We start from the raw sequence: 26,458 nt of genomic DNA, 5'->3' as shown, positions 1-26,458 counted from the left end.
GTGCTGAGTTGACAGGCTTGAGCCATCACACCCGACCTGGGATTATAAATTTTTTTCCTTAAATTTCTTATAGATTCTGAATATTAATCTTTTGTCAGATGCATAGTTTGCAAATAATTTTCTCCCATTCTATAGGTTGCCTACTTACTCTGTTGATGGTTTCTTTTGCTGTGCAGAAGCTTTTTAGTTTAATTAGGTCTCACTTGTCAATTTTGGTTTTTGTTGTATTTACTTTTGAGGGCTTGGTCATGAATTCATTGCCTAGGCTGATGTTCAAGATAGTGTTTTGTAGGCTTTCTTCTAGGATTTTTGTAGCTTGAGGGCTTATGTTTAAATCGTTAATCTATCTTAATTTTTATATATGATGAGAGTTAGGGGTCCAGTTCATTCTGCATATGGTTAGAGTCTATAATACTGAGTGACCTCTCACAAAAACAAAAATCCGAATATCACATGTTCTCACTCATATAATGGACCTTGAACATCCAATGCAATACTATGAGAAAATGACGGATGGTACTGCGAAACTATGGGGGGGAGGGGGATGGGATTAACAGTAGCAAATATCTGTCGGGGGATGGGAAAACACTTCTTATATACAGGGTGCCTGAATGAAATGTCATTGTACACCTAACCCTTAACTGTACCCCACAAAACCATAATAAAAAATACTGATTAATGAAAAAAAAAAGAAACAAATAAATTACTATTTGCATATCAAAAAAAAAGTCCATACTGCCTAAAGCAATCTAGAGATTCAATGAAACTCCTATCAAACTACTAGCATTGTTTTTCATAGAACTAGAAAAAATAATATTTGAATTCATACAGAAACAAAAAAGAGCCTGAATACCTAAAGCAATCCTAACTGAAAAGAACAAAGCCAGAGGCATCACATTGCTTGACTTCAAACTTTCCAACAAGGCTACAATAACCAAAACAGCATGGTACTGGTACAAAAATAAATACATAGGCCAATGAAGCAGAATTGATAACTCAGAAATAAAGCCACTGACCTACAACCAGCTCATCTTTCACAAAGTTGACAAAAACAAGCATTGGGGAATGGCTACTGGGAAAACTGTAAATTATTTTTCAATAAAGTGTTTAAAAAAATCTAGCTGGGTGACTCTCAAACTGACTGGAAGAGTATCAAAGTTAGTGTGATATCAACCACTGTACTTTTGCAGAGGAGATAAAATCCTACATGCAATACAGTTGTTAGCCAGTAAAACTGACAACAAACAACAACAACAACAACAACAACAAAGGGAGCAAACTTCTTAGCCTTTAGTATTTATATATTATAAACACCCATAATTTTCTTACACATGGCTACAGTCAAATGACTCAAGTTTGACAAAAATATTGAAAGGTTCAAAGATGGTAAGGAAAAGGCAGGCTATGACCAAGGCATAATACTCTATGCACTAGCTTTATTCATGTTGTCTTTGTACAGGAGTGCAGAATGTATTTTGGGAAAGGTATGAATAGAAGGCTTAAATTATTTAGAGATTATAGGCAATTTGCTTAAACCTTGGCAGAATTATTTTTCTCTTGTTGGAAACATTCATTTTCTTTTCCATATGGCATAAATGTATAAATGGGGCTTTTGATTCCCTCATATGCTTTTCCTTCTTTTTTATAATTAGATACAAAAAACATGGAACCAAATAAGACCATGAATTATAATCTCAATCTCCTAAAACATCATATTCACGCTGCGAGACAGAAAACAGTTCCTCCTATCTGAACATCCTTCTCAATTCAGTAAGTATTAAAGAAAAAAAAGGAAAAATTTAAAAGTAATTTCAAGTTTAAGGGTAGTGGTATGACTGGGCCTGAAAACTGACTATGATAGCACAGTTGTTTCAGTGGTAGATGTAAGAACAGGTAAATGAAAAGCCTCATTTCATGTATCATATAGCTATGAAATCCTATCAGATCCAAGAGAGATTAGGGGGAGCTCAAGGCACCCTGATTTATATTTCTTCTCATCATTACCTAATTTGCTAAAGAAAATGTCCATCAATTATACTGGCAAAAAAAAAAAAAATTCATAAGGCGGACTGTTTACACAGAAGTTCTTTTCTTGGAAACATTTTCAGTCCTAGGTTCATATAGCCACTTTGTGACATAGGACATAATAATCATATTATTCCCATTTTATTTTATGGATAAACAGAGACAAGATTTCCATAAAGCTAGATATCTGATTAGAGATGGCTAGAAAAAGACGGCAAACCATAGCCCACAGGCCAAATCTGGCCCATTGCCTGTTTTTGTAAATAGTTTTATGGGAACACAGCAATGTTCTTTCACTTTCATATTGCTTATGGTTGTTTACATGACACAATGGCACAGTTAAGTAGTTGCAACAGAGACCTCTGGCCCACAAAACCTAAGATACCCAATTTTTAAGAAAAAGTTTTCCAACTACTGCTAAAGAATTAAAACCCAGTGGGCAAACTGTTTATCACACCACATGATCCTAATATTTCTTATCTCAGAAATAGTAAATTTGATGTATGATGTAGTCAAGAGAATACAGTTTTAGAGACCAAAAAAACCCCCAAAACAAAGCAAGGATTATTTTTCTGGTTGTGCTATTTACTCTGACCCTGGAAAAATCACTTTATCGCTCTGAATCTCAGTTTCTATACCTGTAAAAGTAGGGGTTTGGGCCATGTGATTGATAATCAGTCTTCTAATTAAACTATTATAACCTACACAACTTATTTTACAAATTAGGAAAGCAGTAGTAAAGGCAAAAAAATTCATAAAATATTATATTTTATTTTTTATTTCTCCATGTAAACAAAAAGGCTGTGAGTTGCTTTAAATCTCTTCATCATCAAATGTGCTTTAAAAGTAAGTAGTAGTATCTTGATTTCATAGATGAGAAAACTGAAGCTCCAGAAAGGATAATGACTTGCACAAGGTTACCAGCATGTGCTTAATGCTTCACTGTCCAGTATAGTGTTGAGCTGTTAACCATAATGCCAACAGAGCAAGGCAGATAATGTAAATAGAGAGTGGTTCTATGTTGAACCAGAGATTGCATGTTTAATTCAAAGGAAGTAGCCACTACTCAGCTAGAGCCAATTAATGACATACAGGTATGTGGGTACAATATTGCCAGATCTTTAGATTTTATGAGAGGCTAGATATTCCAAATTTTATTTTAAATATTCCAATTTTTAAATTTTGGTAATATTCAAATGTTCAAAAACAGAGTGGGCTGGATATGGCTCATGGATGACAGTTTGCAAATCCCATTGAATAAACTTTTTTAAATTGAGAGATTACCAAAGGGGGGCCCAAACTTTACCTGTATGATGACCACTTGTATACCTAATCCTGAATTGTACCCCACATCTTTAAAATAAAATAAAAAAATTGAGAGATTAGTGAATTAGAATACACTAATACATCTAATTCAGTATGAACTCTTAATTATCTGAAGTAATGGCAGACAGGGAGAGATCACAGCATCAACATTATTTTATTTTGCATTGAATATAAAAGCATTCATAGTAAAATCAAATGATTGAAAAAAATTGCTTCTTATTATTTCAGGCCCCCTAGTAGAGGTATTAACAAATAGACAAAGTGTAAATAGGTCAACAGAAAAAAAAGGTAGATCCTGGATAATACTGAAACCAAAAAATTTATTTAAGTAATTGAGACAGGTTATATTTACATGATGAGAAATCAAAATCATGATTAATTCATATTGAGGCTTTTAAAATAATGGGGAGGGTAAGAGTTATTTATTATAATTTTAAAAGATACGACAACTTAGACAATTTATGCCATAGCGTTTCTTTACTTATTAAAAGGCATTTGAAAATGTTATACATGCTTTGACAAACAATAAACTAAGCTCTATTTAAAGTAAAGCTCTGACCTATTAGTAGTTACCGACAAAACTGGTAGAATGCTTAACTTTTGCATTCAAAAAGTCATATATGTCAGGCATGGTGACTCAGGCCTGTAATCCCAGCACTTTGGGAGGCCAAGGAAGGAAGATTGTTTAAGCCCAGGAGTTCAAGAGTGGCCTGGACAACAAAGGGAGACCTTGTCTCTACAAAAAAAAAAAACCAAAAAATTAGCCAGGCATGGTGGAACATGCCAGTTACTTGGGTGGCTGAGGCAGAAAGACTATCTGAGTCCAGGAGGTCAAGACTGTGGTGAACCGTGAATGTGCTATTGCACTTTCTAGCCTGGGCATTAGAGTGAGGTCCCAACTTAAAAAAAAAAAAGGGATAGTTATAGGGTTTATTTTATTATTTGTCTTTTTTGAAGTAGACATTTAAAAGGGGAGGAAAAATATGGAGGAAGAAAAAAATGAGTATTTCGTTGGAATATTTTTGGCCTTAATGAAAAAATTGTACCACTACAAGGTGCTATCATTTTGAATCTGATTTAGTGGGCAAATTGCTATTTAAAAGTTTTTAAAAAGTCATTAATATGGTATACAAAAAGAACTTTAGGTAAAATGAATTAATTTTCCTCACTGGTTTCAATTAAAATATTTTAAAGATATCTTCCTACTTGAGGAAAAAGTTCTAAAAACTAAAATGAAATTTTAAAGAAGACAAGATTAAGACAGTAGTCTTAAATATATGATATAACTAGTAATGCTATGCTAGAATATTACTGTAACATGTTCAAAACTAAGGATTTCTTCCTAAACTTTATAGGTTACTCTCACTTGTGCCTTTCTTCAGATCAGAAAATCTCTCTCATGTATCTACAATTTGGGAATACCTTAAGTCATAGCTTAATGTCTTATCAAAAGATTAAGTAGCTCATGTATATTTATAATTACTTAAGTACTACAGTTACATCACATTATTTAAAATAATGGGAACTCTTATTAAGTGATAAAGTGTTATAAAGGTTGGAAAAATAACCCCTTTGTCCTTGATTTTCCTATTTCTAAAATAAGAATAGCATTGATATGAGAATTAAATAAAGTATGTAAAGTACTTAAAAAGAGGTACTGGCACATAGTAAGTGTTCAATAAATGTCATCTCATTATTATTATACAATAAAATGGCTACTCACTCTTTTGTTGAGACAAATAACAGGCCACAGGCTGCAACCTAGCGTGCAACAGCAGCAGAGACAACCACATAGCAGCCATTTCACATTGACTGGGAGAGCCTTTTTCAAGCATGCATTCACACGGCCAATGCTGGTTTTAAATTCTTCTGGGGCCACCTACAACAGGGTACAATTTTAACAATCTGTGGGCAGTTTTTCACTATTTATCTCTAAACCTAAGGAAAATGTTTGTTTTATTACAAATACTTTAAGGAATTAAAATGTCTAAATATACATCCTCCCCATAAATATGTTTCACATACTCTTAGATGACATTGGAAAACAACACAATTTCATGTTCACAGAATTAGTTCACAAATTATATTTGAACATTACTCAAAGACAATCTTCTGAAATGACAAACAATAAAATTATTGCATTAAAATTGATGGAAAAGAGTAACTGTCAAGAAATTTTCTTACTATGACTCATTATCAAGGCAATATTATTTATAGTCTGCAGTCATTCTGACTAAAAGTTGAGTAAGACTAGAAGCAGGATACAAGAAAAATCCAAATACTACTAGAGAAAATGTAATTAGGATTAAACCTTGGCAATACGCTTGGATTACTTTGTAAAAGCAACTTTCAAGTTCTTTTTTTCTTAGCAAATTTGCAGCATAATTTTAACATTTGCCATTTCTTGCAGGGAATAGTTATACTAACAAAAGACACTGCTTAATGATTACATTCAAAATGGCCTGTTACTATTCAGCATAAAATAGACGCATAACTGCTGTTAAGTCTTGAAAGTTTAAGGTCTTTAAATACACAAATTAAATATTTCTAGTTACTGCCTTCATTCCTGAAAGTGACTGCTTGTAAACAATGATAAAGTCATTTCAAAGGCACAAGCACGACCAGGAAAATTAGACTTATATCAGAAATTCTGCTTGAAGGTTATACAATTCAAAAGTATATTAAAAATAGTTTGTTTTCAGTAAAATCACATTTTGGATTACAAAAATGATCCCCTTTCATTTAGAAGCTTTCAGATTGTAAAATTTATAAAAATAATTTCAGCATCTAACTGTAAAAGCAAAAATTTTGAAATTGTTAAGAAAAGTAACCTGCTATGAAATTAAAACCCCATTAACATGTTAGGTATCAAACATCTGGAATTTTGCTACTCTTCTCAATAAAAAATTGTACTAGAAGAATTTTTGGCTTTTAATAGAGATGTCTTAAAATCAACAATACAGAACATATACCTATTAGCAGATGTTATAGGTACATGGCCACAGAATTCAGCAGGATCATGACTAAAACATTAAGTATAGAAGCTTTATTAGAACTGTTCATGTCACCCAATAAGATAAATTACTTAGCCCATGAATCTGATTTTCTTTCTACTATGTTAACCAACAACAGCTGTGAAAGCTAAGGCTCAAAACTTTGCTTACACAAGGCAAGTAAACTAATTTCATTCTCCATCTAGACGGTCAACAATATGACATCAAGACAATCACTGCATACAAAGAATTCCAGTTAAATTAATGACAAAATTTTTGAGGTAAAAATGAAAATAAGTTCTGAGAACCATGTTTTATAATTGCCTGAGCCTGTGGGTTCAAGACCCACCTGCGTAACTTGGTGAGACCTCATCTCTACAATAAATCAAAAAATTAGCCAGGCGTGGTAGCACGCGCCTGTAGTTCCAGCTACTTGGAAGGCTGAGGCGGAAGGATTGCCGGAGCCCAGCAGGTCGAGGCTGTGGGAGCCGGGAGTGGCCACTGCACTCCAGTCTGGGTGACAGAGTGAGACTCCGACTCAAAAAAAAAAAAAAATTGAAAATAGAAAATACTAACAAGCTAAGCACATTACACAATAAATCAAGAGATCTGGATTATAGTTACTTATTAGCTATGAAAAATCCTAAGCAAAATCATTTAATTTTTTTGAGTTTCAGTTTTCCATATATAAAATGAGAATAATCTTTGCTTTATATACCTCACAGGTGATGGAAGTTAAACCTTGGAAGAACCTCCTGACTGGAATGCTTTGAAAAATGAAGTGTGTGAATCATATCTGAGTAGATTTGGAGACAGAAAAGCAAAGTTCTCTTTTGCATAAAGATTCACCTGAAAAAAGGGTTTAACCAGGTAACTAATAATACTTCATAGTTTTGCTATACATTATGTCATAAACAAAAGGACAATCTGCTATATTTTGAATGTATATTGAATGCTCTTCAGTTCTCTAATCATTCAGTGAAAAAAAATAAAGATGTTCTTTCTAAATACAAGGTACCAAGATTAAACTCTCCAAACAGCAATATTCAACTTCTTTTTCCTAGGGAATCACTGAACTACCAAACAGAAGTAAGAAAAAATCCACACATATATACCTCTTCTCTGTAATATTACATTACTATCAACCCTCTTTCAATTGTATATCCAGAATTGTTAACATATTTTTGAATATGGCAAATTTTGATATAAACTCATACAAATCATAAAATTATTAAATCTTAAATCATAAATTATTAAATTTGTAAATGCTAATTTACAAATTTTAGTGCTTGCAATTAGAATTTAGATTTTTATTTTAAAGTAAGTAAAAATACAGATACAAAAATGAAAAGATGATGCTAAATGCAGAAATGAGTCAGTCCAAAAGAAAGACAATATTTATAAGGAGCCTTAGACAACAAAGTTCCACTTCTACCAAGTATGAATAGTGTTAGAAGTCTCAGGGAGATGAAATCCAGAAAATACAACAAAGAAATAATTTTTTAAAAAGCCAGAAAATAAAAGGCAAGAGGGAAAGGAAAACAGGCTTTTTATTTCAAACATTGTGAATAAAATAAATTGTATACCAAGATATGTAAAATTTGTCATAAAATTTATCTTATAATATGTTTCTGGAAATGTAATAAAAATATTCCTAAAATGTGTCTATTTTTTCTTTTTTTCCCCACCAACATTTTCCACTTTTTTATACATAATAGTCTCAGTTTGTACTCTCTTACCACAGACACATCAAAAACTAAAATATTCAAGTTACTAAAAATGAAAATTCAATGTTTTTGAAGTCTTAAGACAAGTATTTTGAAAAGAAAAAACTTATACCAGAATTTCAAACAGACTAAAGTCTGCATTTTGACTCTAAAAGGCCAGGATTGTCTTTGAAAGAAATCTGTATTTGAGTAACAGTAAAAGTCATAAAACAGAGACAAAGACACAGGAAATGAGAACTGCTTAACTCCTGATTTTAAACAATGTAAAAGAAATGTTTAGTTAACTGTGTAGAATCAAAGTTAAAAACATCTTACTCATTTACTTCCATTAATTGAGTATCTCTAGGCTCTTACTTTATAGCCTAACAGCAGGCTGTAAAGAAACATTTCATTCCTTTTAACTCTCTATGAAAGAAAAATGAAAACCACATCATAAAGGTGGGGAAAGGGTTATAATATTTTATAACAGGATGCAGGAGACTGCAAACAGAAGAAAATCTAAGTAAACCCTACCAGGACTGATTTGTCTCCTTCAGTTGTGGAGAACACAACACTATCAATCATTTGTCTTACTGGATCACAATAGTAAAGGTCGATTTTTTCGATTCACAACACTGCACACTAATCTCCCTATAACATGATTTAATTGTTTCAAGTTGAGAACCAGAAGCTTTTTGTCTTTTCTAAAGTTCTGTGATTCTTTTGTTTTTTGGTCACCAGAATCTTTGTGTATACACCTGCATGATATGTTTTATTATGACAGGATGACTGGTCATTAGTGAAACAGGGAAAACAATCTTTTCTGCACTTAATATAAAAGATAATTTTTTTATCTGCATTGAAAGAATTCACATATAAGAAGCAAAAAATTAATACTGAGCCACAGAGCTTGTCGAAGTGGCTTTTTAGGTTTTCAAAATTCATTCTATAATTTTGCTTAGCTCAGGCAGGCATAAAAGTTATTTAGAATCTCACTTATGCTGGAAGACCGATTTTTGTAGTAAACTTTTTTCTACTTTAGCATTTATTCATTTTTGACTATTTTAACACAAGAGCAGTTAAATCTGGAATTCAGGCTTCTTTTTTCCTTTTTAAAAAAATTCATGCAATTCTTTTTGCCTCTTCCCTCCAGTTATCAGAGGAGCATTTTGATAATTTAGAGAAACCTATACAAATGAATATGCACACTAGAGAAAAATTATCTCGTTAAAAATAAAACTAACATGTTACTTTTAAAAATCAGACCTTCAACATTCCTTTTAGTGTTTTTTTCATCATCAAATACACATTCAGAAAAAAATCACGGTATCATTTATGCCTTATTCAACACATAAGAAATTCTGTACACTATAAATAATGCATATTTGAATAAATATTCAAACTTCATTATAATATGTGCTACAAAAACAATCACTTGAAAAGAATGAATATCTTTATGAACACCTCATATCCAAATCACTGAGGTTGTGTGAATGCATACCAAAAACCAGCTTACCACTCTTAATCGTCTAGTTTTAAAAAGTAGACAATCTTTTGGGCCAGTGGAATTTTTAGTTTCAATAGACTTGGAAAGAAATGAGAAGGTATGAAAAGATATTCTGAAAATTATTTGAGCACATAAAATTGGCCAGTTTCAAAAATGGATAATTCTTATGCCTGGGAACTCTATTCATTGACATATCTTTAGGTTATTATTTTTTGGGATTTCTTGGACCTGTAATTCAAACTTTAAAAAAAAACTAAGCTAATATTAAAGCTAGATGTAATTGCCCAGACAACACATGCAGCAGCGTCAAGGAAAACATAAAGAATAATTTTTCCACTGGAGCCCTTACAGTTCACATTTTCTTTACTTTTGATCACGAATTACCATCTTTCTACAAATACATTATTATTCAAGAGATATTTCCATAGCTATTTTATTCATTGGGAGAAAATGTTTATGATTAATTTATGATTAAATGTTTATGATTATGATTAAACAAATCTGCTTTAATTAGGGAGTTATCCTAAGTGATCAGGACAGGAAGGTAAAACATATTAGAGATTGAGGCCAAAATCTCACACTAGAGGGTTCTTTGTGTTCTGAAAAGTTAAATGGCCACATATTTTCTAAGGCTAACTTAGCCAGGGATTATGATCACCTGCTTATTATCCTTGGAAGGGTTTGTTATTATACCTCAAGAGAGACAGTAAAGGTCAACAGTTAATAGGACAAATTAGTGGTGAGACCAGAGAATAAATTAATACTTAGATGAAGAAAAAGTAACAAAAGAAATTAAAAATAAAAGCCAGTGAGTAAATAGAAAAAACAGTCAAAATTAAACTGTGATACAATGATGAAGAATGGTCAACAGCACCCAAAAACTAACATTGGAAAGTTAATAAGTACCCGAAATATACTAGGATTTCTATATATATTCTCTCTGATTTAACTCTTAAAACAATCAGCATCACCTCTATTTTTCACATAAGAACTGAGACTCAGAGAAGTGGCTTGCCCAAGGCTACATAGCCAGTAAGTAACAACTTGTATTCCAACTCAGATCTGATTGCAAAGCTTGTTTAACTATGCTGTCTGATGCTAGTCCTCAGTTTTCAGGAAAAAAATGAAGCAATTAAAGTGTAACATACATTTCAGAGTTACATTAAACATAAGTTCTCATGATTTCAGAGATACTCCTTAAAAAAATAAATAGATCTGCTGTCTTTTTCTATCTACCCCCACCCCAAGGAGGCTGGGGGGAAGATTACAGTACAATTGTAATTAGGCCAAAAGTGAGGAGAATAAACAGCTGGAAAATGCATGACAAAAAGAATCCAATTATCAGTGGAAGCATCTTATCCCATTCTCAAAGAGTTCAGAACAAGAGAGAGCAAATTAAAAGTAAAGTTCAAAAAGTAATACAGTCACATGGTTCAAAAATGAAAACAATACTAATACTAAAAGATATTCTGAAAGCAGCATCATCTTCACTCTTGTCTCCACTCATTTCAATACCCTTCCCCATCAAAGGTAATCACTTCTATTAGTGATTATGTATATCTTCCTAGACTTTCTTCATGCAAAAATACAATTATTTATGCGCTTATTTCTACCATTTCTTACACATACTATACATACTGATTTGTACTTTGCTTTTCTAACTAGCAATATGAGAAAAATTTACACTAAAAAGCCCTTTAGAAAATGTAATAATTTTAAAACATGACCCAAATTTATACTGACAAATAGCATTATTCTAGTACTAAAATTAAATAGGATGAAATTAAATTACAGGTTCCACAATACAAAAAGTTAACTTATTTTAACCCCAAATTATCATATTAGCTACCTAAGCAACCAGCTATTAATCATTTGAAAATTATTGAGCATTCTGTAGTCTAATGGTTCTTCTCTCTTCTACATTTCCTCAAGTAACAGAAGGGCACAAATAACTTTGCCTTAGGTAAATCCTTCTCTTTTGGGACTAGAAAGTTGGTATGACTGTTGTAAGAGGATTTTCCAAATACAGGCTCTTTTTAAAAGTTGTATATATTTAAGGTGTACAACACGGTGTTTTGATACACATACACACAGTGAAATAACTACTATAGTCTAATAAATTAGCATATCCATCTTCGCACAGTCATCTTTTTTGTTTTGTTTTGTTTTGTGGTAAGAGCAAAATTCAATATTATTAACTATGGTCATCATGCTGTACATTAGGTCTTTAAACTTATAGTTTCTAATCCTAATCTTTGAATTTGCTAGATGACACTACTGAATGTAGAGGGACCAGAGAACAGAGAGGCAATAATTTATTACAGTGAGTCCAGTTTTAGAAATGAAAACTATTAATAGCTGAAAGTCAGAAAAATATTTAACCAAAAGTTCAATTTTTTGTGTGTATAGCATATCATACCATATGGCACTTTAAAAATTAATAGAGTGACACAGTTAAAAAAAAACTTCAACACTAAAACATTGGAAATTACTGACCTAATGAAAACAATTACAGCTATCTGTGCTGAGAAAAAATGAAAAACTGGAAAAGTTGAACAGATAAATAAATAATGACTGGCATTAATGGACAATAGAAGAAATAACTGGTCAGAGGTTAGTAGTCATGAAGACAGCTTTCAGTCACTACCAACACAGCTTCCAAGTATGAAGGTATCCTGTTATTTGACTTCATTACCAATGATTCAAAGCATTTGTCATTTACAATGAAAAAGCCATAAAACTATGTTTTAAAATTGAAAAGTTCAAAGCAAAGTCTCACTTACCTTCCCTGTTAGAATGGAGGGAAATTCAGTATCAAACTTGTTGCTCAAGCCAAACCTTAAAAACAAAGGTAGAACAAAATATATTTTACCCAAGCATGTCCTCTGCAGTAACACAGATGCAGCTAGAGACCATCATCTTAAGCAAATTATCACAGAAACAGAAAATTGAATACCACACAAATAAGCTAAACACTGAAGAGTGGAAGCTAAACACTGAATAAACATAGGCACAAGGATGGGAACAACAGACACTGTGGCACTCCTCAAGGGGAGAGGGAGGAAAGGAGAAGGGTAAGGGTTGAAAAACTACCCACTGGGTACCATGTCCACCACCTAGGGGATGGGCTGAATAGAAGTTCAAACCTCACTAGCACACAATATACCTATGTAACAAACCTGCACACATACTGCTTGAATCTAAAATAAATAAATAGATAAATAATTAAAACTTTATGCAAGAATATCATATTATCCTTGCATCATTTATGCTAATAGCTGATTTTCAAGGACACAAGTCAATCTTAAGCACAAAAAACTCTCTATACTTAGCAGCTAGGAGCAAGATACCTGTGCCTAAAGATACTGTACTATGGATGTTTAAAATGCATTTTGAAGCCGGGCTCGGTGGCTAAGCCTGTAATCCCACGCCTTTGGGAGGCTGAGGTGAGTGGATTGCCTGAGCCCGCGGGTTCGAGACCTGCCTGGGCAGCGAGACCTCATCTCTACAATAAAAAAAAAAAAAAAAAAAATCAGCCGGGCATGGTAGCGCATACCTGTAATTCCAACTACTTAGAAGGCTGAAGCGGAAGGATAGCTAGAGCCCAGCAGGTCGAGGCTGCGGTGGCCGGGAGCGGCCACTGCACTCCAGTCTGGGCGACAGAGTGAGACTCCAACTCAAAAAAAAAAAAAATGCATTTTGAAACACATCCTATATTTTACAATGGCTGAGGCAATTAATTAGCAATTGTAAAAAGACCTTAACTACATTAAAGAAAAATCCTTCATTACTTCTGTTTAGGTGTCAGTACAACATGTAATGAGAATATAATACAAACACACATTCTCTTTAAATCTGTACATACATACAGGAGTAGAGCCAAATTTAAAACAAGATAGGGCATCCCTGTGCATGAATTTTATGGTAACTTTCATCCACTGATTGAGAGTTTGACATTCTAGTATTGTACATATATTTTCAATTATATGTTGTGTTAATCAATAACACAACAAATACTAAATAGTCCAAGAAATTCATTTAAATCATTATTTAGCTAAATAGTGAGTTTATCACTAGTCAAGAAGATGTCACTTAATTCATTACTACACAAAGAATAAATTCTTATAGCATAACAAAGAAATAGAAGCAGCTTTCATTTTTAGAAAGTAGACATGATACACTTTAGAGTTCGATTCTTACAACTTGTCTAAATGTCTTTTATTTATCTATTTTTATTTTATTTTTTTTGAGTTGGAGTCTCACTCTGTCGCCCAGACTGGAGTGCAGTGGCTGCTTCTGGCCACCGCAGCCTCGACCTGCTGGGCTCCGGCGATCCTTCCGTCTCAGCCTTCCGTCTCAGCCTTCCAAGTAGCTGGAATTACGGGCATGTGCTACCAATGCCTGGCCGATTTTTTGATTTATTGTAGAGATGGGGTCTCGCTGCCCAGGCGGGTCTCGAACCCGTGGGCTCAGGCAATCCACTCACCTCAGTCTCCCAAAGGCGTGGGATTACAGGCTGAGCCACCAAGCCCGGCTTAAATGTCTTTTAAATGCAACGTCAATAACATGCTCCTACATTAAATTAGATATTGTAGCCATTTTAGCTTTTGCTAGCTGCCATTTCTCTACTAGTTATCAATTACGTATTTGGTACAGACAGACATATTTCTTGAAATACAGAGAACATTTTTATTTTAAAAATCTTTAGCTTTACTATTCCTTCTTTGCACTTATCACCAAATAAATTTTCTACTGCTTCCATTTGCTTTAATTTTGGGGGGAGGGGTTGGAATCTAACTCCCTTTCCCAGACTGGAGTACAATAGCACACTCACGGCCACCGCGGCGTTGCCCTGCTGGGTTCTGGTGATCCTTCCACCTCAACTTTCCAAGTTGCCGGAACTACAGGTGCACACTACCACACCTGGCTAATTTTTTTTTAATTTTATTGTAGAGACGAGGTTTCACCATGTTGTCCAGGTTGGTCTCGAACCCATGGGCTCAGGAAATCCTCTTGCTTGGCCTTCCAAAGTGCTGGGTGTTTCCATTTCCTTAATGTTCCCTCCTTTTTAAATAAGTTTTGAAACCTGATTTTTGATACTGTCATTTTGCTAAAAATAATCTATTATTCAATAAATGTATGCAAAATGACAGGTTCATTTTGTCTTATTTATTGACAAATTCAATGTCCTTTTCTCAGAACTTTTTCCCTTGACTTCACCTGCAGCTGTGACACTGTGGGTTACTTCCTTCCTAACACTCCCATTCTTTCATTGTGCCCTAACACTCTTGCCTCTTTGCAAAATTTAGTTTTTAGTTTTCTGCTTTTCTTTCTAATGGAATTATAACAGTTCACTTGTATTTGATAGCTTTGACAATCACTGTTATGTTGATGACCATCAAATCTGTATCTCTAGTAATATATTTTTCAACATGCTCTAGCCCCTTACCTCTAACTGTATTCTGAACATTTCTATTTGGATATCTTGCCACAAAATAATGCCATCTTAAGTGAAACCTGTCTAAAATTAAATGTTATCTTTTCTTGGAAATCGGTTCCCCTTTCCAAATTCATCTCTGTCAATAGCAAATGTTTAACTTCTTTTAACCTAAAACTTGTCTTATATTTGCACCTTTTCTCTATTTTTTTTCACTTGCTTGTAACGAGGGGGTCCTTAAGTTCTGTTATTTTCCTTTGAAAACATTCTCATAGTGATTCCTTTCTTTCCATTGCCACTGCCACAATGGCTCCTCTTTGCTCATGTGGTTCCTCTTGCTTCTTCCTTAAGTTCTACACAGACTTCAAGGCTCAAGTCAAGTTCCAATCCCTGCCTTAATGCCTTGAACGCTCAAGCCTTCATAGATTTCCCCTTTCTCTGTACTCACAGCCACTTCTAATCTGTACTATACAATCCAACAGTTAATAAAATGTTGTTTTTTATTCCTTGCTGCTCCATATTAATATCATAAAATAAAATCGCTGTTAGCTTTGTAAAGCAAGGCCTATACTTTGTTTTCTCTGTATTTTTCAGTTTAGCCCAGTGCTCAAGGTCTCAAAAAATATTAATTCACATTACTAATTATATTCACATTACTAATGTTCTTCTCTAATATAAAAAGGGATTTTCTTTCCTAAAACATATTAAGTATGTTAGAAATGGTAAAGAAAATGCCATTTTACTTCTTAGAATATTCCTCTAATCAAAAAGTATGAACAAAGGCAAACTAGCCCTGATATTCCCTCATAATTCTGGCTAATAGGCAGTAGTGATCCTGTTCTTGCCTACCAGATATTTCTTTCCTTAACTTCCTCCCTTAGAGACTCAGTACATTAAACAAAAAAAACTTAACTCAAACTTAGGCCCAGCATTTCACTTAGTAGCTATTAGAAAAATGTTAAAATGGCTGCTGTTGAATAAATACCCCAGCTTTGTTTCATAAACAAACCATTAAGTTAATAACTGGCACTCCACAGAGGTTAGAGAAGCTCATTTACTCATTACTGATCAGTGATAGACATAAGCCAGGATGTGGAGCTCTTCATTAAAAAAACAGGCACTTGGAAACTGTTCAGTGTCATTTTATCAACTTCATTAAATATAGAACCTATTGTGTGTTTGAAGCCGACCCAGCTGTCAGTTCTCAATTATTGTACTTTCTTTGCCAAGGGAGTAAAGGAAATCGAGGCAAAGGAGGGTCCTTTTAGTTGTTCTTCCTTCTTCTCTTCATCACTATATCCCACATTGTATTTTTTAAATGGCTATGCAGCAATCAGCCTCTGAAAATCATACACAAATTAAAGTTCATGTGCTCAGTTTGTTTAAGAAAACACTGTAGTAAAATTCTGCCAAAAAGAAATACAATTTCACTAGGAAACTATACACTTATAGTAATACTGATTCCGAAGTATGTGCATTGAACTTACTATACCAAGAAAAAGCAAAGCCTATGCTATAAAATACAAAAATATTTTTTAAATATTCTAATTAAATCTCTTGAATCTTTTATATGGAGATAATCTTGTCTTACCACACTGTACAATAGCAAGTTACCACAGCTTCCGTATTCTCAAAGCTTAAAACCTTATTAAAATATTCACCTTATATAAACACATATTAACAATGTATTACTGCAATTCCTCAGACAGCTGTTTACAGAAAAGGTATTTAATTCCCTGATTTGAGAAGTCATAATATTTGCACTGCTAAGACTTTGCCCAAATGCACTGTTTTGCAAATTTGGTCATCTTTTTCAATTTTATAATCTAATAATTTCAGCTTTTTAAGATCAAGTTTAATGAGAGAATTATATGAGGGCCTGAGAATTGGTAATCTGTCATCTCTACTAACTGTATTTACACAGATATAATATCAAGGGTATAAAGTAATATAAAGAGTGTGATAATGTCTGTAAATAGGGGAAAAAAACTCATGTGAAGTAATTTTTTCTGTATTTCAATACATTGGATCTAAACATTTATCCTAAAAAATCAAGAAGAAAACTAATAGATGCTGTCATATTATTCAAATCTATAGTATTTCTGAAACAATATTCCAAGAGACAATTATTTCTGTTTTTATAATCTCAAATTTGTGGGAGTTAATTTAACCGCACTTTTTAAAATTTGAAAAAAGACCTCCAAATATGCATTTATGATTTTCATCTCAGAAATGGAATTATAATTCATGTGGTTAGGTCATTTAATTCTTAAAAAATTATAATCTATTTCCTGTTAACAAATTAATATCTTGTTAAAGTAACTAGAAATCCAAAATATTAAGATGATATAAGCAGACAAATGTGTGGTATTGTCTGGACATAGACTGTTTTCACCTATACCTGGCTTCTCTTCTCCCTCCCTCAGGGAGCAGCCTCTGGTCAAGGCTGGTCTCTGAAGGATATGCACATTCCCAGTACAGAGTCACAGGATGCAGGTGACCAAGCAAACCTAAGGATAATGTAGTCATCACTCCTAATCTATGTAACTGTAAACACTGTATAGGAATTAAAATGATTATCCTGCTTGCTTTTATTATAAAACCACTTGCTGTACCATTCAGAGGCACTGATTCCTCACTGACTGACCGGCTGCCATTGGTGCCTCTCATAAGTTTTAATAAACCAGTGTCTCTTCCTGCTGGACCTCTGGGTTATTTCTTTGGAAGAAGTAAACATTATACGCAAGCCCTCTCAGATTTGGGTTTGCCGTATTACAACTGGTGCTACAAACAAGATTTTCCAGAGAAGGCCCCTGTTGTAGTGGCCACAGGAGCGACAGAGAAGGGGGAGAAATACAAGGTTGAGCCACCGGGTCAATGCGGTTCGAAGTTGCCAGCTTGGTAACTGCTGGGTGAGTATGAAGACATCCCAGCTGGCCAGCTGGACTGCTGGAATTGTTGATGCAGTTGATGAGAAAGGACAGTTTGAAAAGAAATAAAAAAATAGCCATGTAGTCTCAGGAGCTATGCAATGGCCTCTTGGCACTCTCCTAGTGGCTACCGATCAGGAGATACCCATTAGGAGCCAGGTGCAAAAATTGCAGGAGAAATTAAGATTGGAGAGAGATGCTGTTAATTCAGGCAGAAAACAGGTACACACTAAGTCACTGGCTGGAGCAAACTAGCGACCAGCTGCGCAACTTGGCATGACTCTTTGCAAAAGTGAAAGAAAGAGAAATGGTTGCCTATGGTACACATCCATACCGTGGTAGCCCACAGCGAATGAGAGCCACAGAAGTGGGATACCACAGAGGAATCAAACTCCTCAGAAGAAGAGGATGAAATAGAGGTGATAGAGGAGGTGGAAGAGCCCCCACAGATGAGGGCTCACCAGGTGATTATTCAGAAAATAAAGACCCAACAGGAATGGCCGGAGGGCCAAGATCCAGCACTCCTGCCACCACCCCTGCAGTATATGCACACAAGCATGCACCCATATACTTCAGCAGAGTTGGTAGAACTGGCAGCAAAATTTAGACAAAAGGGGAAGGAAAGTCTAAGGGCTGGTCAAGGTTATGGGATATCTAAGTCGACAGCATAGTATCACTGGGAAATGAGTTAATAAAGCTGGCTTTGGTTACCAACCATCCCTCCCCGAGACAGCGTATATATAGAATGGGACAGCATGATGAGAACACCTTACTCCTAACATGGCTCATGTTAGGGTGTAGGGCTGCTTGGCCACATGAGGGGGACATTCCATCCTTCCGCTCCTGGAGGAATACCATGGAAGAGCTACAGGATTACCTCTGGGAATTGGGGGTGTATCATGACATATATGTAGACCCCTTTGAAGGGCCAGACACAGTATTCTTTATAGCTGAAATGAAAGATAAGGTATTACAGTCAGCTCTACCCTTCTTTTATGGAACTCCCACATCTGTGTTGTCCCTCCTAGCAGGTGGGGTTGAATGGGGCCCATATAAGTGATAGCGGACCTGAGAGACACAAATTAATGTTTCTCCCTGCTGGATCTCCAGATGACTTCTTTGGAATAGGTAAACATTACTTGTAAGCTCTCTCAGATTTGTGGTTATACTGTGTCACAACAAGGGTACTATGACACATAAGGGCTAGGTTAACAAACCTTTCAAAGGTAAGCCCATGCCATAAACCTCACCACTGGGACTCATGATATTGTTGTATCTATGCTCAGAAACAAGTACTCTCCACAGCATGATTCAACCAACCCTCAGGCCTATAGTACAATTTACACTATGATGGATATATTGAGTGTTACTAAAGTGAACTATTAATTCAACTAATTTCATGTCAGACACTGTGAAAGGCACTGGGGATTCAGAAGGAATAAAAAATTGTTCTTGCCACTAGGTTATAATTTAGTGGGGGCAGAGACTTGCAGAAAGTAGTAACATATGGAGAGCGAGGACAAGGGGAAGTGGGTCTCGGCATTCTAGATAGAGCAGAGGCAATGAAATTAAAAAGAAAAAAAAAGCATGCTGTAAAGAGACATACACAAGCAGCAAGAGGAATGGAAGATTAGGCTAATAGACAAGCAGGGACAAGGGGAAGTGGGTCTCGGCATTCTAGATAGAGCAGAGGCAATGAAATTAAAAAGAAAAAAAACATGCTGTAAATAGGCACATACAAACAGGAAGAGGAATGGAAGATTAGGCTAATAGACAAGCAGGGCCCAGATCTGTATGCTCTGTTATGGAGTTTAAACTTTAACCTGTAGGTGAAGGAGAAAGCACAGGATAACCTTAAGCAGAAAAAGTGGTTTGATTAGATCTGTACTTTTGGTGTCTTAAGCTAGCAGCAGGCTACAGGATGGATTGTGAGGATGACAAGGATGAAGATGACTAGTTAGGGTAGTGAAAGGGGCCTGAATCAAGGAAGTAGTGGTAGGGAGGGAAAGAAGAAATGTTTAGGTCATATCTTGTTAATATTTGCTGATTGCTTAGCTGTGGGAAGTATGTGTGGGAAGGAGAACCAAAGATGGGTAACAGGATAGGTGGAAGTCCATTCAACTGAGATGGCAAATACAGAAACAGCAGGGTTTTTTCTTTTGGTGTTTGGGGTGGGGGTATGAGGAGGCCCTGGATTGGTGTGAGAGGATGAGTTCTGTTTGAATAAGCTGAATTTAAGAAGACAGTGGGCTTTCAAATGAAGAAGCCCAGATAAGAGCATGAAAAAGTTCTGGTACAGAAATTCCTGTTTGGGAGATATTAGAAAACTGAAACCATGAGAGGTAAGGTGAGATCATCTTGGGAGAGTAGGAATATAAGAAGAGTAGTGGGCTGAGAGTAAAACTCTGGAGATCACTGGTGTTTAAGGGACAAGAGAGGAAGAGGAGCCCATGAATGAGACAGTTAAGGAACAGTCAGAAAAGTACAGGGAGAACCAAGAGAGTGAAGTGATCAAGGAGTTCCAAGGTTTGTTTGGCCAGCATTAAAAAAAAATCTGAATTTGAACATCTTCAGGTAAGATATATACCTTCCAGTTCAACTAAGGCCCCATTTCTACTTATGCTGCATTATTTTCTGTGACCTGCCTTGCTTAAGGCCTGTATGTTTGTGACCCCTGTAGTAGAAGCTTCTAAGAAAGGAGTAGTCATAACTGTCAAATGCAGCAGAGAGGACCAGAAGTATAAAAAATGAAAGATGTCCACTGATTTAGCAAAAAGAGGAACACAGTGACCTTGAGGACAGCTTCTCTGGGGTTGTGGTAGCAGAATCCAGATTAGAGAGGGGTGAAGAGGAAATAAGGTGAATGTAGCTACTCTTTAGAAATTTTGAGAAGGCAGAGAGATTAAATAATAGCTAAAGGGAACATGGGTATAGGGAGGCCTTTGTCTAGTTTTTTAAAAATTAGAGAGACTGAATAAGTTTACAGGCTGAGCTAGTAGAGAGGTAATATTGAAGAGACGGGCTAGCTGTTGGAACACGGTCTAGGAGGGGACTGGAAGAGAAGGGTATGGAAGGCACAAATAAAGTGAGGATTGGAAAAGTGAGGGACTCCTTGAACTCTAAGGCTGGAGGAAGAAGGCATAGAAACTTATACCTAATTAAGATCCAATGCAGATTTGCAGCAGGAAAGTAACATAATTAAACTGTGTTTTAAGAAAATCAGTTTGGCACAAGCATGCGGGATAGATTGGAGTGGGGAGAGACAGCAGACTGTGGCAATAATTCAAGCAGGAGATGATGGTAACCCAAACTTGAGTGGTGCCAAATAGGAACAGAGAAAAAGAAAAATCTAAGAGACATTTTAAAACGTATGATGATGTAATTCTTGGACAGACTGGCATAGGGCAGTTCAAGGAGAAGAAAGAGTCAAAATGACTAAGATATTTTAAATATTACCCTGGGAGATTAGGGGTAAAAAAATAGACAAATGGAAAGCATGACAATTAGGGAGGCAAAAATATTGGGCTTAAGATATACTGAGTTTGAGGTGAAGGGTCTCAAATTTTAAACATTGAAAAGAAACAAAGTCCTCTATACAATAGAAGATTGTACAAAAAATGGAAAAAATTTAGGGTTAGGAGAGAATATGAAATATTTAATTCGAATAGGATGTATGGTTTAGGGCAACTCTAACATTCTTATGCCAAAAAAAGAATTACACAGAGGCTTATATTTTAGATACCTCAGAATAAGATGAACTATTTCATAAAAATTTTACTTAATCTGGAAAAAGGAAAGTTTTATTATTATAGAATGATTCGTTTCTCAGATCCAGTAAAACTTTCTCCTAAACATTTCATCTTTTTTCAAATTCCAGACATTTAACATCAAATGTGCTAAGTGAGATAATGTGTTCAATAAAACTAAGTAAGTTTCCAAACTACACACACAGACTAGTGATTCAAGTACTGGTTTGTTGCTTTTCAGGTTTTGGCTTCAGCCAATTAATACCAACAGTACTACCAGCACTAATACTTCACACTCCTAATTCCAGAATTTTTAAACTGAAAGGGACATTACACAAATTACAAGGGCCTGGGCATGACAAGCGTCAGTGCTCTGCTTTTAATGAAGAAAATAGGGTGGTAAGTATTTCATCATGGTGTGTGGAGGGTAGAATGGAACTACACATAAGTTTCAAGGAACTTAAATTCTATCTCCTTGCTCCTTCTCTATTGTCTGAATTTTACAAAATAATGTGTGGGTAGAGTGTTGGAATATATAATTATGGACTGGAATAAGAGTAATGTGAAATAATCTGCATAAAAATAACCTATGGTGTGAGAACCATAATTCGTTTAAATAATAAACTGTCTCCCTAGTGAAGAAAGAAATAAAACTAAAACAACGCAGTAGGATGGTACCTGAACAATGTAGGCTATATGCAAAATTCTTGAACCAAGAAAAATTGTTTTAAAATTGCCTAATTAAAAGGCAGGTCTAAAACCCTCCCCAGTCCCTTCCATAATTTTGAAATCTTTGCTAATATATTTCATGCAAAGATTATAAAAGTATAGTACAATCAAAATACTCAACATGTTAAAAATTAAAGTTAACATGATGGGGAGGTAGTGCACATATTATATGATTTAATATAATACAAACTCAATTCAAAGTCAAAGGGGCTAGGTGAGCCATTATCAAAATCAGAGGTAGCATGAAATGATAGCAAAAACAGGCATATTTTGAAAATGCAGTAAAATATAGCATAGTTCAGAGGAAGAACATGATACAATACTCAAAGTTGTAACATTTACAGACCAAGCAAATAAAAATGAAGCACTCCTTAAAGCTCAGAGAACCATCCTTTTTTTTTTTTTTTTTTTTTGCTTTGTAACTACTATATTATAAAGTCCCTCCCATTTTATTTTCTCATATGATTTAAGATTTCAATTTTTAAAAAGCTACCCTGGATATGTTTTCAAAAAAATCCTCTTCAGTTCCTGGAAGACTAATTTCCATATATATTTAATGCTTGTATGTTTAATATTTAGTCATACAAAATTCCCTGGTGGTATCTTAAATTATCTCAGAGCTGAAAAACTTTAGAAAACATCCACTTTCAACCTTCATTTTACATGAAGAAATCAAGGCCCAGAAATGGAAACAACTCGACCAAGGTCACGGGGCCAGTAAGAAACAAAACTGGGACTTGCATCCAAGAAACCCTGACTCTCAGTCCATTGCTTTTTCTACTTTCCATAGCTGTGTCTCAACCTGAACCTCTAATGGTGAGATATTTAAAGACGGATTCGAGAGTAAGAATGAATGGAATGAATATGTGAGTAAATGGCCATTCTATAATATTATTCACAAAATATATCATGTTTCTAATTAGAAGAATCCAAGCCTAGTTTTTGTCACATGTCCCAGCAGTCGTCGTTTCCCATAGATACCAACCTTGGCAGCAAAGAACCCTCTGGTACATCCTGCAGTTTAGAGTATTCAGTTGACAGCACACATATAATAAAAGAGACTCACCTATACGCCAATCCCATTGGCTCCAAATCCCTAACTTCCCTGTCCCATATTCACTCTTTACCTGGTGTTGGTGCATAACATTTACATTCTCTTCACTTCTTTAACACGTATCCACCCCCGGTTTCTCCATTTAAACCAGGAATCCTTTCCTAACTGTACCCCTCAGTCAACCCCCCCCACTCCATAGGCCCCTAGACCACCTTCTCATTCCTCTGTTGCCAAATCTCAGTCATTTCAAATCCCACGGCCCCCTCTCGCTTACACAGTGATGTGGCCGGCACCCCGCACTAATACTGGGTCGGGGGCATATCTCCGCAGATGCTCCTCGCTCACTACCCGAGGCGGAGGTGGCGCCTCCTCCTCTTCTTCTTCATCCTCCTCCTCTACCTCCTCCTCCTCATCCTCCTCGTCATCGTTCGGCCCAGATACCGACGACGACGGCGACGGCGACGGCGACGACGACGACGTGGCCGCTTCTTCTTCCTCCTCCAGTTCCGAGATGGTGTCGAACTCCGCCATGTTGGGCAGCAGGATGCTCATCACGTGACCTCGCGATCGCCGCCACTCTCACCGAGAAGAGTTTGAACCTGCTGGAAGAGGAGGGGGGACGAAATGAAGAGAAAGAGGAGGGGGGCTCGGAGCAGGATTTGAGGAGACGCGCCTGCGTGTTGGGCAGACGACGGAGTGGGGGTGGGGGTTGGAGGCGGGGGCATGAGAGAGCAGCAAATTCTATGTACGCTTGCGCGGCGCCAAGGGGCGGGAGCCGGTGGAGGTGAACTCCAGGGAATTATCGAGGTCCGGTCTGCAGGTGCTGATATTAGCAATGCTTTCTGTACATCAGCTACTCGTATACTATTAACTAATGCTGGGTATTTTTAACCCCAGTGCAGACGGGCGAGGGAAAGCATGTTCTATAAAACAGAGGTTAGAACTTTGCCCCAAATATCTCCAGGTATATACCAATATATACAATGTTCAGTATTACAATTTTAACTTGCATCGGAACTTTGTCACAACCCTGGGAGGCAGAGTAAGCATTTTTATTGACATTTTACTGAAGAGGAAACTTTCTATTACTATCTCTACTATATAAAACGTATGGAGGAATTACTAAGTCAGGGACTGTGCCAAAGTGCTCTATATGTGTATCTCATTTAATCCTCCATGCTCCTATGAGTTATGTACCGTGATGATTTCATTTTATAGATGGGAAATCTACATGCAGAGTGAATAAGTAACTTGTCCAAGGTTAGAGAGCTACTAAATGTCAGTCCTGGTTTTAAATTTGGAGGTCTCTTCTGATTCCAAAGGCCCAATACTCTTTTTTTCTTTTAAATTTTATTTTATTATAAAGATGTGGTAAACAAGTCAGGATTAGGTACATAAGTAATGTGTTTGCAGGTGAAGTTTGGGCCTCTAACTGGTCCTCACTTCTGGTTTAGTTTAGGTTCAGGTACCCTTTGTGTTGTTACATGCCACCACCACCCCCACTTCCTTCCTCCTCTGGCAGCATTGGGTGACTGCCATCTCTTCCTTGTGCTATTGTGTTCGAATGATCAGGCCTCATTATGAGTGAGACTTGTGGTATTTGGTTCTTTGTTTTTGTGATAGATCACTAAGATTGATTGATTCCAATTCCAATTTGCTGAGAAATCCATGATGATTTTGTCCTTCTTTATGACTGCATAATATTCCATCGTGTAAATGTACCACATTTTCCTTATCCAGTCTACTTTCGATGGGCAATAGAGTTGGTTCCATGTATTTGCTATTGTGAATAGTGCAGCAATAAACATGCGTGTATAGATGTCTTTTTTGTAGAATGATTTGTGTTCCTCTGGGTATAATAATAATACCAGGAGGGGAATTGTTGGATAGTATGGAAGGTCAATTTCTAGTTCCTTTAGATATCATCACCACTATTTTCAATAAAGGTTGGACTAGTTTGCACTCCCACCAACAGTATAGAAGTGTCCCCTTTTCTCTGCACCCACACCAGCATCTATTGTTTTTTGATTTATTAATGATGGCCATCCTTACTGGGGTAAGGTGGTATCTCAGTATGGTTTTGATTTGCATTTCTCTGATTAGTGAGGCTGAGCATTTTTTCATGTTATCTGTTGGCTGCTTTGTATGCCTTCTTTTGAGAAGTGTCTATTCATGTCCTTTGCTCATTTTTTAATAGAGCTGTTTGCTTTTTTCCCCCTTTTTGGCTCATTTGAGTTCCTTGTAGATCCTGTATATTAGGTCTTTGTCAGATACAATTAGCAAAATTTTTTTCCCATTTTGTGAGTTGTCTCCCCTCTCTTTTGATGGTTTCCTTTCCTGTGCAAAAGCTTTTCAGTATGATGAGGTCCCATTTGTCTATCTTATCTTTTATGGCATACATAAAAGCCCAATACTCTTAACCAAAGGGCTATTACTGCCTGAAGTTTAGAAAACTTTTGTAGAGTTGTGTCTTTTGGGCTGTTTATTAAAAGATGAATCAGAATTTGCATGTTTGAATTTTGGGGTTTTTTTTGGGGAAAGCTGGAGAGATGGAGAAAGTGGAGGAAGCATTCTAACCTAAGGAAACATTTATTAACATCATCCATTTTCCAGACACTGAGCTAGACTCTTTCACATACAATATTTCAGTTAACTCTTTGTTATAGATAACAAAGCTGAGTCTCAGAAAATTTAAGTAATTTATTCACATTTATGGTGAATGTTTAACCAAAGTTTTCCATTTTAGATATTCTATCCTATCTTTTTCCACATTCCCTAAAGTGTTGTAGACATCACATATTTTGAGTTTCCAAATAATGTGCCAAACTGGTTTATACTTGGCAGCAGCACAAAAATCCATATCATCACATAACCGCTAGATAACAGAACAAATACTGTAATCCAGGTATTCTTTTTTTTTTTTTTCGAGATGAAGTGCTTTTTATTTTTAGACCAACTAAACATTTTTCATATAAAAACCTTCTGATATACAAACTGCAATCACA

General features: G+C 35.7%; 1 protein-coding gene across 4 annotated transcripts in view; it reads right to left on the bottom strand.

Annotated features, from left to right (window-relative positions):
- Positions 1-24,136, bottom strand: part of CHIC1 (cysteine rich hydrophobic domain 1) — a 99,561-nt gene extending 75,425 nt beyond the window's left edge. For 3 of the 4 annotated variants that reach the window (XM_008072993.2, XM_008072994.2, XM_021706431.1), the window contains exons 1-3: positions 23,728-24,136; positions 12,341-12,395; positions 5,075-5,230 (exon numbers count right to left, since the gene is read on the bottom strand). In XM_008072993.2, the coding sequence (XP_008071184.1) occupies positions 5,075-5,230; positions 12,341-12,395; positions 23,728-24,005 (489 nt within the window). In that variant the 5' untranslated portion in view covers positions 24,006-24,136. The remainder of the gene's footprint in view (positions 1-5,074; positions 5,231-12,340; positions 12,396-23,727) is intronic. The other variant, XM_021706432.1, reaches the window with a different exon arrangement.
- Positions 24,137-26,458: the final 2,322 nt, after the last annotated feature.

The sequence above is a fragment of the Carlito syrichta genome, unplaced genomic scaffold (genome assembly GCF_000164805.1).
Source record: "Carlito syrichta isolate Samal-C Ts95f unplaced genomic scaffold, Tarsius_syrichta-2.0.1 Scaffold315563, whole genome shotgun sequence".
NCBI classification, from domain to species: domain Eukaryota; kingdom Metazoa; phylum Chordata; class Mammalia; order Primates; family Tarsiidae; genus Carlito; species Carlito syrichta.
The sequence above is the reverse complement of the archived record's forward strand: the minus strand, read 5'-3'. Positions and strand labels throughout refer to the sequence as shown.